Here is a 19552-nt window from a genome sequence, read left to right on the forward strand (position 1 = left end):
TTCCTTCTAACGATGCTGTCTGTGTTGAGCGCTCAGTGAATCTGCGTTCGACTACTCCGCCTAGGCTGCACTGTCGAGCGCAGATCCACTGAGCGTTCAACACAGACAGGATCATCAGAAGGAAGAGCGCAGGGCAAGCTAGCGAGACAGAAGTTAAGCTCTCCTTGCAACATGGCAAATTGAACCTCCCCCACCCTCATTCAGATCTGGCGTTTGGAATTATTTTGGTTTTCATGTGACGTATGACCCTGAAGGTAAGCGCGTCATGGACTAAAGTAAAACAGTATGTTGGATGTGCCACGCAATGCTCAATTACATGGGTGGGAACTAGTGTGTTAGCACAGTTAGCTCGTTAACGTGTTGGCCGTCTAGCCCCACGCAGGGGTAGCTCGTTAACGGAGATTTGCCGTGTTGTGGCGTTAACATCATTTCAACGAGATTAACGCTGACAGCACTAGTGGGAACACAACGAATATGACTGCACATTTACGCCGACATCATCCTAGTACAAAGACAAGTGGAAGCAGACAAAAACAACAAGCATGCATGCTACAAACTTTATCCGAGTCATTTAGACAGCCGTTAGCACATGATTCTCCTTATGGGGACCTGCTATGTTTAATATTGTGGCGAGCTCAGACAAGGAGGAGACGGAGGTATCGTTTGGTCTTGCTTCCCGTGAGCTAGCCAGGAAGCACAGCCGTTTATTGACATCTGCAGAAGAACACTGCCGCTAGCTAACTGCTCAGCGCGGAAACCGCACAGCAACAACAACAACAACAACACACAGGGCGCCCTCTGACCCCGGAAGGACACACCGTCGCAGCGAGAAGGCGTCACCCGTCACTATGGCAACATAAACAAAACATAACTGTACAAACAGAACCCCGAACAGCCCTGACCCGCTACAATATGCTGCTGAGAATATAGCCCAGAAGAAGCGGATAGTATAGCTTTTATTTTGGAAAGAGCTATTTCTCTGTAATAAACTCTCTTTTCCAAAGATGAGTGATTCCTCAATCAGATACAGGGCTTGCAATATCGCTAGCCCGACGTCCTGGGGCTAGCGATTTTTTCAGTCGGGCTACCCTGCCCGTCGGGCTATTGTAGGAAGGAAAAATATATGTCAATGCTTTTGCATTCTTTCAGAAATGTAGCTGGGTAATTATGTCATTGGCATCGGTGAGCCACTGTCAATATGTGACATATTGAAATCGCGTTTGAATTTGCGCTTGTTTTTTTGCTTTCACTTTGCAATCGTGCAAACTGTGTATAGAGAGCGACAGCACTGATCTGTGAGTGATGATAATTTGTGCACCAATTCCTCTGACATCGTCTTATTAATCGTTAGCTTACTATGCAAACATGACAAGTGAAATCTCCCGCAGCAAGCTTAAACATGTGAGAGGTTGATCGCGCAGAGAATCGCTGAGCTTATGTGAGTGAGTGTGTAAAAGCATTTCAGTTCTGCTGAGCCAAACAAGACAGGTCAGGGTGAAGAAGTGACAGCCAAAGAAAAGCTTACCACAAAACGGAGAAGTTATGACAAATCAGACTATAAGGCAAAAAGAAAGTGCAGCTTTATGGTTTCATGGACAAAATAATTTCTGTGGCTGCAATATGACGAGCTAAATAACCAGGGCTGCACATAAGTGGTCCGCAGGTGCGCATTCGCTGTCAAAATAAAAAACACGCACAAGGGTTAGGGTTAAATTTAAAAACTGTATTTTTGAGTTAAAATATATATTTATAATTTTAATAAATGACAAATTAAAAAGGCATGAACATTTTTTTTGTATCGAAAAAATATCGAACCGTGACACCAAAGTATCGAACCGAACCGAACCGTGAATTTTGTGTATCGTTGCACCCCTAATATATATATATATATATATATATATATATATATATGTATATATATATATACATATATATATATATATATATATATATGGCAGTTTGGACATAGCTGTATTAGCCAAACCTGTTTAAAATCCTTAGTTACAGAGACACAGTTAAAAATAAGGAATAGATATGTAGCTTGGAATAATGGTTAAAATGTCCAAATATCTGCACACTTGAAGAAAAGTTCCACAAAACAACAAAACGTAACTCCTTTGTATTAGCAGTAAGCTAATGTATTTAATGAGTCACACATCTGGCTTCAGCTGACTTGATTGAGGTCTTTGACCTTAAGCGCTGATGTTTTATCCACAGTTAGCGACACAGTTTGCACGAGTTACATTTAGCAAGACTTAAAGTAATTAGCTCAAAGCTACAGATAGCCTATATAGTGCTAAAAACAATGGTTAAACTAAAGGCAAATGGTGTGCTTTTGTTTATCTACTAACTCAACTACAAAACTACAAAAATTGTAACGATATTCACTTTCATATTAATAAAATCAATATAACATCACTTTAAATGAGCATATTCAGAGCAGAGGGCTGTGGGAACAAAGGGGTACTTCAGTTGATCTGCAAGATACTGCACAGGTTTGTAAGACTGAAAAGGCTAGGAGTGAGTGCTATAGAAGGATTTGTTTTTTGCACTCTCATCATTAAGCAGGTAATTTATCACTTCACACAAATTACAAGTGTTCTGTATATATGGTGGAGTTCAGGCAGTTCATATTGCTAAGCCTTGGTTCATATTCCTTCCTCCGATCTATTTTTAACCTAAGATTTTGTTACAGGCGCACAATGATGAGGCAGCATCTTTTTTGCTGCTAGCCCTAAATGGAGCCAGTGTCCTGAGAATCCATCTCCCAGTCTGTCCAGAATACCTGCGAGTCATCTGATGGTTTATTACACCATCCCTCAGTGTGACTGACAGCTGTAATGAGGCGCTCGTTTTCTAGTGGCGTCTTAAAAAACTGACGAGACACTCGGACTGGATGTCAAAGAAATCTTTATTTATTCTCAGTGGTAAAGACGAGAGTGCTCAGTTGACGATGACAAACAAGTGAGGAAGTGTCAGTGACGCCCCCACGCTTGATGAGATATCAGAACAACGTTTCCAGAACGTTCTTTTCTGGGTCACCTGTGTGGCCAGCCCCCACAGAATTCAGTCGAAACACACATAATAATAATAATAACATTAATAATAATGATTATAAGAATCATCATCATTCATCATAATAATGATGCCGGTGGGTAAAAAAGGGAAGAGAAGGAATACATCAAACAGCCACAGGTAGATTAGGTTTTCTTGTTTTGTCCCCCTGCGCTTCGAGAGTATCTCAGTGTTCTGTGACTCAGCTTCGATTGAAGAAGAGTTCAGTCTGGTTATCCCTGCCAACGGCTTAGTCCTTACAGCCGTCTTGACCTTTTCTCCTTTGCTTCACATCCTCCAGTAAAGGGTTCTTTGTGCTGATCACTCGTGGTGCGTTCAGCAAAGTTATGGCTTGGGTGCTGACGTTTTAAACCGTGTATAAAAGTCTCAAATGAACATGTGCCACAGGCAGTATCATCAAACACTACTTTAAATCAATATGGGGACAGAACAGTGGATGCAGTGTGGAAAGTGGCCAAAGATGCGTGGAGATGGAGCACTTTTATAAATAGTCTTGCCTTTGAGATGGTGTTGCTAGAGACACTAGCTAGATTGTGCATTAGCTATTGGCCACTGAGGTACAGAATCGTGTAACTGTAAAACCTACAGGATCATGTCTTAAATCGTCTACTCTGCATGCTATAAAACAGGGTCTATAACAGGTATACATTAGATTGCTATCAGTCTCTACGTTATCAGTGCGTGCTACTTGGGTGTGTGTTTATTTGTGACCCCAGTCTGTTTCTCATTTCGTGACATTAAGCGTCAAATCGCCAGTTTGATCCAACTCTCATGCTAATCTTCCCTCGCCGGCTCTCATCAGGTAGCGAGTGCTCACTGACTCACCCAAGCCAGAGCAACAAATGGAGCTCACCTCCTTATCGTTGATTTTTTGTTCTCCCGAAATGAGTTTCGGGCTATCTGTTCATTGTTTTCTCCCACTTTCTCCTCCCCTGACCTTCCTCTTCGGCGGCTAAATTTCTCTCCTTACACCTCTCTAATTTTCCCATTCCCGTGAGCCTGCTCCAGTCCTTTTCATGTTGTCCCTCCAACTCGATCTCCTTTTACTCCTCAGTCTTTTAGCCCCCCACCCACTTCCATGTCTTTCAATTTGGTGTATGTCTGTGTTCATGTTGAGTGTGTCTATTTGCCTGCATTTATGTGTGTGGGTGTGTGTCACAGTGCACTGAGGTCATGACAGGAGCGGGACTTCTGCCGAAGGATTTTGCTGCCCCTGTGGCGGCTCATCTCCCTGTAGCGGCCTCGATCCCGGTCCCTGTCTCGGCCGTACGATCGGGGCACGAGACCAGCCAGGAAGCGCTTGGCCCGGCTCGTCAGGCTCTCCCTGCGGCCAGCACCGGGGTCACCGTCCGTCCATCCGGGGCCCACGCAGTCTCCCCTCGCGGTCCGCACTGCCGCCTCCAGCAGCTCACTGGTGCCGTGTTCTAAGGAAGCAGAGAGCTCCAAGTAGAGGCAGTCAAACATCATGGCGCTGGACTGGGCCTCTGGTTGGAAACAGAGACATTTGGGAAGCATTTTATAACTAAGGATCTACATAATGTCAGCTGTAGATGGCATTTAGAGGCAGCAGTTTGAAATTTACGGACACTGGATTGTGAAAACAGCCCAGCTGCCGTGTGATGTGTATCACCACGAGGTAGTACTTGAGAGCTCACTCACTGCAGTTTTGAAATCTCTATTAGCTTTCTAAGTGTTTGGAAGTCCTTTCACAGAAAATCGTGACCGGCTGTGTGAGATGGGAGGATTGGACTCTCCCCCGTGTAATGTGCTTCTGAAACTGTGCCTGAAAGCTACGGCAGTAACAGAGAAATAAAAGAGGAAGGGGAATTGTGGTGGGTTTTAGACTGCGCTATTTTATGCGTTTAAAAACAACATTATATTTCTCATTCATGAACATTGAGACTAGAAATCAAATTATTTCCTGTCACGTGTCCTGATGTGGCTTACCAGGGTGGCCCACAGAGTTCAAAAGCACTGCAACTTAAGAAAACACAAAGAAGAAATGTTTCAAAAGCATAGAAAACACTATGGAAATAGAAAAAAACAAAGTTGAAGCTTCTTTGAGGCAACAATAATGTGACAAAATGGCTACTAGAAAGCATGGCTCTGCAGTGTTATAAGAATAATGCATTTAAAACACACATTACCTGCATATTTTCCCCCCTCACACAGACACAGCGTTGGCTTCTTTTAAACGTGTCTCAGTGATATCATTCGCATGTTTCCCTTTCTGTCACTTCCAAAAGCTGTTCTGTTGTTACTCACTCCCCAAAAACACTTCCACTGTATTTTGTGAGTTTTTGCCATTCTACTACTTGCTGATTTTTCTAAAGTTGCAGTGCGTTTGAACTCTCAGGGCCACCATAGTTTACTTCTGCGTGAGCAGCCTCCAACCACCTATGGAGGTTGTGTGTTACTGTTAAAAGACTCGGAAGAAAAGTAAGCCAACCTGGGGTTAGGGTTATGTTGCTTTTCCCAAATTCTACAAAAATACTATGAAGTATGAAGTCATCATATACGAACAGATGCAACTTCATGACAATGGATGAAACACTGTGATGCAGCTGAAATAAATTAGTACAATAAGAAACTTGCAGTACAAACACCTCTCTATCATTTACAAATGTTGTTTTTTATCAAGAAATGCGCATTTCTTATTTGTAATTTTATCTGCCTCTTACAGCACCACAAAACTAAGGAATCTTAATTCTACCACAAGGCCCTGATTATTGTGCATTTGTAAAATCAGCATTCACAGGTGAGTCCACAAGGACACAGTGAGACAGTTGAGCCAAGATGGGGTTAAATGTGGCCTGGGCTGTATAAGCTCAAATCTCTTGGCAGCAGGGAAATGCTTTCTATCTCAGTGTGACTCTCGTGAATAAGGACAGGTGACTAAGCATGTTGTTGACAAGGCTCAGGATATCAGCTAAAAGCGCCCGTCTGTCCCTGGCCAAACAAGCCACAGTGATAAGGAAAGCTGACAGATACAGATCATTCTACAACAAATGGCTTTCTTTGTTAACTCAAATGGCACAACCACTGCTCTCCCTCAACTGTGCTTTAGCTTTTACTCCTGCTCTGCACAGAGCTAAAATCTGAGAGCTCACAAGCAGCCACGCGCTGGAAAGGTCTTTTAAGTGTATTATTGGCACTCACAATAACTGTTTTTAGAAATACACCGCAGGAACTTAAAATGAAGAGGTCACAGCTGTAGAACAATTATGTTTGGGTTTTGTCAGGACATTTTAGAGTATTAGTTTAGAAAAAATGATGTCAAGAGCACAATAATACTCAGATGAAGTGCTGATAAAAACTCAATTGTCTACTCACAATGGATGGAAAACAGCACAAAAAGTAAAGCAAATTCAGATAAGCTGAACCTTTCAATTATGTAATTTTATATTAAATGTGCCAGAGTGACTGAGGCTCTCCTGAGTAGTTCTGATTCTTCTATTAAATGCACGTTACAATGAACTCTAATTGGAATATTTCTGAACAATAAAAGATTTATAGCTTTTTTTTAGACCAATAATTGCATAATTACATAAATGTGCATTCCATTTTTTTCACTTATCCTTAGCTTATGTTTAATGCACGATGTGTGTTCCATCTTTAGGTAATATCCCCAGGTATTTCTTAAATCTCAGACTCTATTACAATGGCTCTGTTTGGTTCACAGTTCAAAATAGTTCTCTTTTGTTTTATTGTAAACTGCTTCTCTCCTCTTCGCCTGTAACGTGCTGGTTTAACGAGGTGCAGACAAAGACAGGCCATATCTAAAGGTCACCTCTTTACGTTCTGACTGGGTTCCACTCACAAACTGATGCTCTGAGTAGTACACTGTATTGCCAAAAGTATTCACTCAGCCATCCAAATAATTGAATTCAGGTGTTTCGATCACTTCTATGGCCACAGGTATATAAAATCAGAAACATTTGGGAAAGAATGGGTTGTTCTCAGGAGTTCTGTGAATTCCAGCATAGTACCATGACAGGATGTGACCTGTGTAACAAGTCCAGTCATGAAATTTCCTCACTATTCCATAGCCAGCTGTTAGTGGTGTAACGCAGTGAAAGAGATTGGGAACAACAGCAGCTCAGCCACAAAGTCATAGGCCACGTAAAATTGCAGAGCAGATGCTACAGACCTGCAAACTTCATGCTGCTTTCACATTAGCTCAACAACAGTGCATAGAGAGCTTGATAGAATGGGTTTCAGTGGCCACATCCAAGCCTTACATCACCAAGCACCACTGCGTGTAAAGCATGCGGCCACTGGACCAGTGGAGGCGTGTTCTCTCGAGTGACGAATTACGCTTCTCTGTCTGCATGGCCCATGAATGAGTCTGGGTTTGGCGGTTGCCAGAAGAACAGTACTTGTCTGACTGATTGTGCCGAGTGTAAAGCTTGAAGCACAGGGAGATTATGGCAAGGGGTTGTTTTTCTGGAGTTGTGCTCAGCCTCTTAGTTTCAGTGAAAGGAACTCTTAGTGTGACATTTCATGCTCCCAACTTTGTAAGTGGCTCCTTTCTGTTCCAACATGAGTGCAAATCAGTTCATAAATAAAGCAAGGGTCATAAAAACATGAGCAGGTTTGGTATGAAGAACTTGACTGGCCTGCAGGTTGAGTCTTGACCTCAACCTCATAGAACACCTTTAGGATGAATTAGAGCGGAGTCTGCAAACCAGGCCTTCTCGTCCAACATCCATGTCTGACTTTAGAAATGTGCTTCTGGAAGAATGGTCAAAAATGTCCATAAACATGACATCATACATCATAGGGTGACATCATATTAAACCCTATGCATTAAGCATAGCATCTCCCTCAAGCTGATATGCATGTGAAAGCAGACAAGCAAATATGTTTGGCATTATAGTGTAGGTTTATGGGACCTTTTCCTAAAATAGCTGTGTACTTGAGATGACTAGATATGCTCTCTTTTTTACTTAAAAATATGCTAATGTCATTATTTGAAACTTTGGCAATGATTAAAATGAGCCACCATTCTAGCAGTACAGTGGGGGAGCTAATTATTTTATCCCCTGCTGAATTTTTACATTTGCTCTCATACAAAGAAATGAGCAGTGTCTAATTTTTATGGTAATTTTATTTTAAAGGGGGAGGGAGACAGAATATCAACCAAAAATCCAGAAAAAAACTTACATAAAAGGTATAAACTGAGTTTCATATCATTTAGTAAAATAAATATTTGGGTCTTCATCATACTAGAAGATCGATCCACGACCCGTCATCAGTGTTCCAGCTGAGGGAACATTTTATGGACACTGCCCTGTCCCTTGGCCCCTCAATGCGGTGAAGTCATCCTGTACCGTTAGCAGGAAAAACACACCCAAAGCATAATGTTTCCACCTCCATGCTTGACTGTGGGGGTACTTGTGCTGTAGGGCAGGGGGTGGTGTTCTTTAAGTCCTCCTCAGCATTTCTCTTCCTCCAAACATAGCAGGCTGCATCAGTGCCAAAGGGCTTGATTTTACTTTCATCTGCAACGTAGCACTTTATCTGAATCACTTACATGTTCACTAGAAAACTTAAGACAGTCCTGTACATGTGCTTTCTTGAACAGGAGGACCTTGCAGGCGCTGCAAAATTACAATCCAATAATGGTGTAGTGTGTTGCCAGTGGTGTTTTTTGTGACTGTGGTCCCATCTGCCTTCAGATCATCAACAAGTTCCTCCTGTGTATTTTCTGGCTGATCAACTACCTTTCTTATGACCATCCTGACCCCACGTCAGGGGCGGAGCGTGGAGGTGGCTTACTGGGCTTAAGCCCGGGTTGTTTTGTCAGAAGTCCAGGGTCTTTTGGAGTGTAATTTTTTCATAGTTAGATGCCTGGCTGACAACTGTATAAAACAAAAAGTACACACAATATTCGAAGCACATAGTGCACACTGTGGGAATTTACGACTGTGCGTGAATTCCCCCGATATTGGTATGATCCAAGCTCAGGCACTAAGCGACTGAGCGAGGGGGCGGGGCAGCTGCTGCCTGTGAGTGCGCTGTTGGAGAAACGGAGCCAGCCATACTAAGGAGAGCTTAAGTTTGACCAGGTACCAAAGCAAATCATTCGTACCGTACAAATAATGTAAATATGACGGTGAATCACGAAAGATTGATATCAAACTGATCACTTGACCAATATTACGTTACTCGCTCTTCAAGTGAATCAACAAATGGCGAAATGAAAAGCCGAACAAATGCTTTTTTTTTTTTATAGAGTCTTATCTTACGTGTGTTTATTTCATATTTTCAGTTCTTACCCTCCCCGACTAAATCGGTTTCAGTTATGTACTGAAATATAAGAATGGACATTAGAGGCTTCTTTCAAAGAAAAAACTCAGGTAAATGTTATTTTATATATTATGCTTTGTATGTTGTTCAGTATATTTCAATGCAAAACAAGAGGGATTTCAGTACACAGCAGGATATTTACATTTGTAACCAGATATTTACATACACTTTAGGGAGAAAACATAAAACATTTTTACTGTACAACATCAATTTAGAGTAAACTTTTGTTTTAGATAAATATTGAAATATCTTTTGAATTAGTTAAATGTCAGAATAAAGAGAGACAGAGCTGTCTATTTTTATCACTTTGATCAAATTTAGGAGTACATGTACACTAAGTTAGTTAATTAATAAGAAACTCCAGACGATTCCATTCTGAGCTGAAGAAGCTTCTGATAGGTTAGTAGAGTCCATGTGAGTAAATTGGTGGCACAGCTGTGGATGCATATAAAGGCAAAACACAGAGCCTGTTTCTTTGACATGGGAAAATCAAGAGATGTCAACCAAAACACCAGGAAAAGAACTATGGAGCTCCATAAGTGTGGCTCAGTTTGAATACAATTTGGTGCCATTTGCAATTAAGAAATACAGATAGTTTCTCTCTTTACTCTTAAAGTTAACAAATATGTTTTTTATATTTATCAATCTAAAAAAATAAACATTTAGTCTGATTTGATGTTACAATTAAAAAAGTGTTTGTGTTTTGAGCTGAAGAGTACATAAATATGTGGTTTCAACTGTATATTTGATGATTGTCAGCACAAAGAGGGAGAGAGAGGAACAGAGAGGGAGAGAGAGGAACAGAGAGGGAGATGGAGAATGAGGACAGAACAGAGATGAACAAGAGCAGGTGAGACACACATGTTAGTCAAATGGTTGTTTACCAAAAGTATCACCGTATCATAGGTACTCATGTATCTCGTACCTAGTGTTTCTTTTTAGGTTTGCTATTTTTCAAATTCTATATTTAGCCTTGTTATGCAGGCTTGTTTGCACAACAAGGCTAAATAATTATATAAACTTTTCTCAATCTAAATAGTGGACTTTGGTAGAATTAAAAAAACAAGTGTAGTGCAGGTCTATGATGATTTTTAGTGCTACTATCATCTAGTTCTGATTGTGGTTCTGTCTTGGTTAAGTCCTCAGTAGTCCTGATTTTGAACTGTTGTAGTCCTGTTTTAATTCCGGATCAGTTTTGGGTTTGGTTGAATCGGGGTTTAGTCCTCATGTTGTGATATAGCCCCGATTTTGTTCTGCCTTGGTGCTTAATTAAAAAACTAGTTTAAGGTGTCCTGCACATGTGATATATATTTTTCCCTATATGAAGTCATTCTTTTTTGAACAAAACTCAAAACAGAGCCTATTAATCTTTCAGTCATTTCTAACCCCTCCCCCCCCCCCCCAAAAAAAGCAAAGAAGGTGAAGCAAAGAAGTAGGTGACAAAAGATTTAATAAAGTTTCCAAGACGAAGAACAAAAACCAGACTGTAAAATAACAGAATTCTTCTATGTGGTCACATATGATCATCTCATGGTGACTTAAAGTTTTCTTCCAAAAGTTTCAGGGCTTTCAGTTGGATGATGAGTTTGGTCTGATTTCTTTGATATGGACTTGTACCTGAAAATGAGTTCAAAACACTGATCCTATAATGCTTACATTATATTATGATATTATATTTTAAATTAAGGCCATTCCAATGCAACTTGTCAGTCTGGTTTTGGTGTGGCTGCCTTTGCAGAGCATGAACATATGCACACCAGTGTTACACGGGTATTGCACTAGGGAAAAACAGCTCCAGATTTGATCTGGGTCTAATAATCCAAGCACACAGCAGCTGTTGAATGTCTGCAGTGTCACCTAATAGTGGGTGAGGTAAGAGAGAGAGGAAATACAGCAAATCCCAGACCAGATTACCAGGACTTTTACTAATACCTACAACAGCTGATTGAATAACCTGTTAAAAGGGAGCTTGCAAAATTGAATTGAAGGGGGAGAGGGCTGAGAGGGGTACAACATGAGAGGATGAAGCAAAAGGAGAAGAGAGAATTGAAAGATGAGGTAAGAGCATTAAACGAGATAACAGAAGCAAAGGAGCAGATCGAAAGCAGGAGGAGATCAGACAAAAGTAAAAGTGAAGAGGTGACAGGAAAATAAGCAACAAAACAAAGGAAACGAGTGGAGGAGAAAAGCAGAAGAAGAGAAAAGGAAAGGAAATGAGGGAATTAAGAGGAGATGAGTAGAAAAGCAAGAAAGATGATGAGAATAAATGAAGACAGAAGGTAAGAAGGAGAGAGGTGGGAGGAAGAATATGGAGAGGAGCTGAGACAACGAGATGAGACAAGGACAAGAAAGATATCAAGAGCAGAGGAGGTAGGAGGGAACGAATAGGAAATAAAATGATGAAAGGAGAACAGAAAGGAGATGAAAGAGGGGAAAAAAGAAGGGAGAGCAAAGAGGAAAGCAACCAAGATGAGAAAACATGGTGAGGAGATGAGACAAGGGATGGGGCTCTCTACCTATATCCTGACCATTAGAAAAGACTGATGAAGAAAGACAACAGTGATGAAAAGGAGGAAATGTGACTTATAAAGCAAGAAGGCGATCCCGACAGGGAACGACATGCGAGACGGCAGATGATGTGAACATGCAGGAGAAGGGGAAGGAGACAGACTGAGACAGGAGGGGAAAGACAGAAAGAACGCAGACTAAGCAAACGGAGCCAGAGTGCATATTAATCAAAGGCCTGAGGAGCAAGGCCACACCAACACCATATTGAGCAAATGATAAATATGTTCCCAGAGTGACAGTGTGTGTATCACTGGGTGGTGAGGATAGAGAGGCAGGGAGAGATGTAGCAAGAGGGGGTAGGTGAGACATAGCAGCATAAAAGTGTCACTGTACATGCCATAAATAGACTTTATGACTTTAGCTCTCTCAGAAAGGCCTCAGGTACTTTTAGAAGGATGTTGGCTAGGCAAGCAGGTCGGAGAGCTGCCTCTGTCAAGTTCACATGTCAGAAAAAAAACAAAAAAATGTACACGTGGCCTGTCCAGAGACAACATGAGAACATTGTTGTCATGCGCCCCGGGAACATGGATGCAGCATTTGCATATCGCTGACCACAATCCCCCCTTTTTTTTGTTGTTGTTGTTTTTCTATGACAAAAGAATCTGCTGAGTATAGGCATCTCTCATTATTCATTCCTACCCTCTCTACCGCCTCTTTCTACTCACATCATCAAGTGTACGCTGAAGCCGAGAGCCAACACGAGTTGACAGCAACGAGCATGCGCCAGCGTGCACATTTTGCACTTGCTGCCTTGATTTAAGTTGCACAGCAAAAAAAGCAAAACCCCCCCAAAACAAACAAGAATTTCCCCTAAACCGTGTTTCCACTAATTTTGATTGACTATACAAAGCTTGAGGAAAACAAGAAATGCACAGCCTACTGTGTCTTGAAACTTAAACCATGCCAAAAACAATATCCTTTATAGAAATTTATGATAATCCTAAATCCATAAATTAATCTAATGTATAACTATGTACAGTACTGTGCAAACGTTTTAGGCAGGTGAGAAAAATGCTTTAAACAAAGAATGCTTTCAGAAAAATTAATGATTGTTTATTGACCCCAAATGTTTTCTGCAGCAGGACAACGACCCCAAACATACAGCCACTAGGTCATTAAGAAATATCTTCAGCGTAAAGAAGTACTGGAAGTACTGGAAGTACTGGAAGTGATGGTATGGCCCCGAACATCATCGAGTGTGTCTGGGATTATATGAAGAGACAGAAGGATGTGAGGAAGCCTACATCTACAGAAGATCTGTGGTTAGTTCTCCCAGATGTTTGGAAGAACCTGCAAGCTAAGTTCCTTCAAACACTGTGTGCAAGTGTACCTAGAAGAAGTCAGTGTGGTCACACCAAATATTGATTTGATTTAGATTCCTCTTTTGTTCATTCACTGCATTTTATTGATGTATACAGAGACATCTATAACCAAGGATAAGTGTAGTTATTTCAAATATATCACAATGCAAATACACCAAATGCATGTTTCTGACCAAATTTCATTAAAAGCACACAGTAGTTGACATATTATTGTCTGACATTACTGCAGATAAAAATCTAACATTGATTTATCAAATTCAGTTTTCCAACTAACAATCCTCAAAGCTTTGTTATTATTGCCTGCCCAAACCCTTTCTTTATGGTTTTTTTAATATTAAAGCAGCAAATATCATATTTTGGCCACTAGGGGTCAGAAATGCTCCAAAACAAACCCATCAATAAAACCTTATAGCAACAGGTAGGTACATTCTTGTTGCTTCTCACACCAAAGCACAAACACAACACAGTGCTGATATAGTGCCGATCGTTAGGTTCTTTATGTGAGCAAGTACAGTCCAATATGTGTACACAATACTCAGCCTATTAATCTTGATTAATAATACTTATATCATTGTGCAATATGGCACATATATATGCTCTGGACTAGTAACTCAACAGCTTTGTCTTTACTTTTACCTGACCCTGACACATAAACAAACTCCAAGATCATCACTTTTTGCAGCAACTACTTCTCAACATAAAATGGGCACTCTGTCTTTTTCCAGCTGTAAACCATGACCATGACATGACCATGTATTTTGCTCAACTCTGTGATGTTGACTGTTAACCTTTTGGCTATAATAGATAGGTTAGTGTATGAATTCTTGAGTTTTAGGCATCGAAGAAATAAGTAACCATACATTTAGTGTGGATACTACAACAAACTGTAATCTCAAGAGAATTTGTGCCGAACTTGAAGATTCCCTCATGAAGATGAGAGAGTTGGATTGCTCTAAGTCTTTAATTGTACATTGCCATATTTAATCAAAAATATTCCTTTCATCTTATTTTACCAGTGTCAACATCCCTTAAACAAACCTAGTAAACATGCCTGTGTGCAGATGTTGGTGAACTGTGAGCCTGCATAAGCACAAGCAGACCCACACTCATCATGCATGGGCCCCAAGTGGATGTGGCCATAGTGCTTCTGTTTGCTGGGTATTTGTTAAACTTCCGAACTCAGGAAAAAAAGCATGAAACTTTTCTGACAAAAACATATTCAAGTTTTGAAAGAGTCTGTCCATCTATAGATCATGAAGTTATTTATCTAGCACATCAGCATATCATTTGCATCTCATTTAAAACATGTTCATGGCCCTACTTTACTTTTTCTTTTGTCCCCAACAGGTCCTTAAAATAATATCAGGGTCCACATATTTACTTTGACTCTGTTGTTATGTGATATGAGTACACGTTATCTAGCCTAGCTTTATTATAAGTGGTTTGAAAAGGTTTTATTTATTCACTGGGTTCCACTTAAATGATCTATGTACATTTACAGTAATAAAACCAATCCAAAGAGTTAAAAGTAAATGCATGGTAGAGCTGCAGAGATGAGTTGGCTTTTTTAGGACAGTTTGGTAGGACGAGCAATCATTCCACATTACAGTAAGTCACTGGATGTTCACATCAAAATTGCTTTAGCATTAAAAGCTGAGTCGAGTAAGGGCTAACATGCACTCTGTCCAGACTTTGATTCAGACTCACAATTTAAGCTTTCATTTTATCTGCTAGTGAAGCTGATCTCCGATCAATGACAGTTCGTCCAGATTACAAATGAGACAATTTAGCTTTTACGCCTGTCACAGCCAGCAGCAGCGGCTTGTGGGGGTCTTTTAAAAACTTTTGTGACTGAATAGTCAAAAAAGAGCAGAATTCAATAACACTGGCAGGCCGTTAGTAATTTTTAAATGAATGCTACCTAATAACAAAAATTTTAGAGATGCACACTCACAATATTGATGTGTGGCAAAACTGGCACATGGATGTAGCACAAACAGTATAACCTCTGCTGAAATATGCCCAATCTGATTGTGTAAGAACTCAGAGTGGTTCTTTTGAAGGGCAAAATAAGCCGCACTCTTCCCCAGCGCACGCGCCGCTCCACTATGCATTTCACACATCACCCCAAATTGAGGCTCTCTTTCATACGCACAGCATTCTCGTACATTTGCCCTTCCCTGCGTCACTCCTCTCCTTCCCGTTCCTCTTATCAAAGCCCTCTCTTTGAAACCGCCTCGCTGACATCAAGCAGCGAGAAGATAGAGCGAGATGAGGGAGTCTGCTTGTTAGCACGTTTAATATGTGGATGTAAATGCAGCCAGTTGTGAATATATGATGAGGACAAACATACGTAAAGATTGTAAGAGCAGCTGTGCACTGTAAAAGGGAGATTATCCAATCAGAGATATGCCTTCTGGAAAACAAACAAAAAACAAAACATCAAGCAGCGCCGAGGGACACGGAGTTAAATATATAAATGAATATAAATTGAAACTGCAGAGATGACAGTGAAGGCTTAAGATCACAGCCATATATGACACAATTACAAATTTAGATCAAGGTCAAACTGGGCTGTCACTCTTTCTCTCTCTTTTTTTTCAGCTACCACCACTCTTCACCCAGCTCCTGTTTGAAACATTAATGAAATCCGGGTAATGGGTTTGCCTGGCAGAGCTTCATAAAAATTCACCCATAAAAGTCCAGCCAAATTATAACCTGCCCGTGGTCTGATCTGTGTTCAGTGGATTGTCACCAAATGAATTCAGTGTAGAATTGCTTGTTTCTCCCTCACTGAATTTATTTAACTTCAGTGCCGAACGCCAAAAATATGCAAAAGCGTGCGAAGCTCGCTGCCCAGCAGGGTTGTTTAGCAAAGAAAAGTTAACTCTAAGATCTGTGGGATTTATGCTGCTTTTTTAACTCAATAAATAACATGAAATTATGGTTTCTTGACTTGATTTGGCTACCTGTGTATATAGAGGTGAGTAATCAACCACCAAGGAAATCTTGTGTTTGGTCAACTTTTCTTATTTGATTTTTATACTATACAGTCATTCTGTTCATCACTCTCAAAAAGCCTAATCACGCCCACTTTGATTGAGTTCGGTAGAATAATACAACATTTTTGTTTTTTAAAAAGCCAACTGGGGTAAACAGCTTTCATAGTTACTCCATATTAACATCTCATCAGTTTGTAGCAACAGATCTCCTCATGGGAACTTTGTCTACCACAGAGCATTAATCCCTGGATATTGTAAACAGTGAAGAAATTGATTTTGCTGATCAAAGATAGATCCCCAAAGACGGCTTCTAATTGAGATGATGTAAGCCTTGAGGAAGATTTATGGTAAAACAGCGTGCAGAGAGAGACAGATGAGCCAAGGCAGAGAAGAGGGTAAACAGAAGGGACTGATGAGTAATTGTACAAAGCACACACTATTCTCTGGGGAAAATGTGTGCCTATTAACTAAACATTTTCATTTTGGGCTTTTAGGCATTCTTATCTATTATAACCAGCACCGAAAGCATCGGTACTGACCAGATCCTATTGTGTGTTTAGGATGTTACATTTGGGGAGGAATAAAGGAAAGTGGACAAAGAGAGTGCATTACAATTTTTCATTTGTTTCTTTTCTTGCGTCATTCACCCAGAAACATCATTTCCAATAAGCCCGTACATGATAAACATTACAAATGAGGCAGAGTCCATGGGAAAGTTAGGCAGCTGCGTCACGCTCAGATATGTCAACTGCAGAGATTAAAGGTTTAAAAACTGGAAAACAGCAATGACAAAGAAGGCTTCTGTGATTTTTGCAGCGCTGATGTTAGGACTTTGTACATTTTCAAAGGAATTGCATATTTGTCTGCGCTCACCACTGACGCTTTAAACTTTAATCAGATTTAGTCTCGCAATAAAAACAGTAAACCTCTGGAACACACTTCTTTTGTGAGAGAAGCTACTGCAGGAAAATGTCTGATTAATTTGTTTGTCGTGCATTTTTAAATCATCATTCCCCTGCGAATGCAATGTTAGGTTCTCCGTTTGTATCCAAGATGGGATTTAGTTAGATTAATCACTAAATACAAAATGAATAAAAAGTGCAGCACAAAAATACGGAGGTCCACAGATGCCAAAATGAATAAAATAAATTATTAAATAATTAATTGAATGTGTCATTAATGATTAAAAATGGGAATTAATTAATTAATTAGATATATAAATAATTAATTACATGGGCTTTCAAATAATTTAAAACATTTAATAAATTATTTAATTGTGTATTCATTTAATTCATGTTGGCACTTGTGGCCCTCCATACACCTGGATTTTGCTAATATAATAAATGAGTCATCATGAATGCACTGGTGTAAATGCATTTTTTTTACATTTCCCTTGATGATTACAGCTAAAATTCTAGTTATGTGTTGAAAGTGTCTTCTTTTAAAATCCAGAGAAGGCACTAATGTTATTGCAGTAATGTGTATTCATATTACCACAACCCCATGCTAACAGTTTCAGCACTGAGGCAGTCTAAAAATCTGCTCCCTGTTACAGTTGGTACAGGGGTGACTGGGAGGTTACTGGGAAGAATGTGAGAATTCATCATGGGTCTTTCTTTTTTTACATACAGGTTATACTACACACCAGCATCCATCCTTCTACCTACCCTCGGAGCTGATTTCACGGGACCGCACTAGGTCACTCTTGTTGCCCACAAGGATGATTGGGGTTTGTGGCTGGGACTCCCTGAGAAGGAGGCGGAGCTGGGCGGTGCGGTGAAAACTTCGCCTGTCTGTCACTGAGAAGACCAGGATACACACATCGCACTGCAGTGTGGAGAGGTCCTGTGAATTGCAAACACACACATGTATTATACAAACACCTTGGTGGAACAGACCGGTGTGCACACGTAAAAAGAGAGATCAGGTGACAGCAGAGCAGGTGTGGAATGTCAGGTGTCTACTAACCATTACAGAAGATCGTGTTGCATTCCGCCAACAAATTGATCATTTGTTATTCAACTGCTTTTTAAAATTGCCTCTCCAGTGCCTGCTGGTGTGTTTGTTCAAAGCCATGGGAATGGCATCAATGCTATTTCCAAGTACTCAAATTTTTATCACTGTCCCACGAGAGGACTCAGAGGGGTTCTTTGCTCAACTTGACTATGTGCCTGTCACGCTTCACTTTGAATTGCCTGACCCTCTTAAAAGTGAGCACCAACATCCCGTCGGGGCTTCCTGTCACAGAGGCTCAATTAGCCCGTGTGGCTCTTGCAGAAACAGCAGCTTGTAACTGCCTGGGACCATGTTCGCCCTCTATTGCGTTTCCTCTCGATTCAGCTGGCTGCGTTTACATTGGACTGAAGGTGGTCCGTGGGTGCAAAATCGGTCATGGCAAGCTAACTGAAAAAAATCATGTCCAGCAAGCAATCGTGGCTCAGTCCCTCCCAGCTGATCACTTGCTGAGCCAGTCTAGCATGCTTTCAAAATATTGTCTTCTCTGCTGTTGCAGCAGTCACACGGCTATTGTTGGGTGAGTGATATTAGACAGTCAAGATTAAGGAAACTGAACTGTCTGTGGCTAAAACGTGCTTTTACATTTAAGTTTGACCTTGTGGTCAGGGAGATTAGACTTTCATTAAAGCCATGATAAATGGACTGGTTCTTATATAGCGCTTTTTTACTTTACTTAAGCAATCAAAGCCCTTTATAAAACATGCCTTATGTAGACCAACACTTTTTTCTATGCTTTCTGTCTAACACTCCAGTGAACGCATCGGAGAAACTTGGACTTAGTATCTTTCCCGATGGCATTTGGCATGCAGACTGCAGCAGCCAAGAATCAAACCACCAACCTTCCTTGATAAACCGCTGTACACTAACAGCACCCACGGCAAACATTAAAGCTAGAACCTAGTTAGTTTTTCTGCTGTTTGTTGTTAAAGAGAAAGTATTCACTGCAGGAGACCAACTATAAAACTAAAAAGATCTGCCAAGTGACAAGATGTACAAGCTGAAACTTTTCCTGGTTTGGAAAAATAAAGCTAAACTGAAAAAGCTGCAGTTACTTGAAGAACCACTTGAGACTGGCTTCAATATAAAGTCAGTCCCAGAGACAGTATAACCTCCATGACTGCTAAAAAATGCATATGATGTGGAGGGGTGGGTCTGACTGTGATACTACACAGTCTTTGGCAAACAACTTGTGATTGACAAGTCATGCAGTTGCGTGTTTCATACCCAGGATAATGCTCAATTTTGAAACATGGTGTA

The 19552-nt window shown here is 40.6% G+C and overlaps 1 protein-coding gene across 2 annotated transcripts in view; it reads right to left on the bottom strand.

Annotated features, from left to right (window-relative positions):
• Positions 1-2906: 2906 nt before the first annotated feature.
• The window catches only part of rem2 (RAS (RAD and GEM)-like GTP binding 2), a 35429-nt gene continuing 18783 nt past the window's right edge, over positions 2907-19552 (bottom strand). The window contains exons 4-5 of one of the 2 annotated variants that reach the window (XM_080861744.1): positions 17947-18124; positions 2907-4499 (exon numbers count right to left, since the gene is read on the bottom strand). In XM_080861744.1, coding sequence (XP_080717870.1) covers positions 4231-4499; positions 17947-18124 — 447 coding nt within the window. In that variant the 3' untranslated portion in view covers positions 2907-4230. Of the gene's footprint in view, positions 4560-17946; positions 18125-19552 lie in introns of both variants that reach the window. The other variant, XM_080861743.1, reaches the window with a different exon arrangement.

The sequence above is a fragment of the Rhamphochromis sp. 'chilingali' genome (genome assembly GCF_963969265.1).
Source record: "Rhamphochromis sp. 'chilingali' genome assembly, chromosome: 16".
Taxonomy (NCBI): Eukaryota; Metazoa; Chordata; class Actinopteri; order Cichliformes; family Cichlidae; genus Rhamphochromis; species Rhamphochromis sp. 'chilingali'.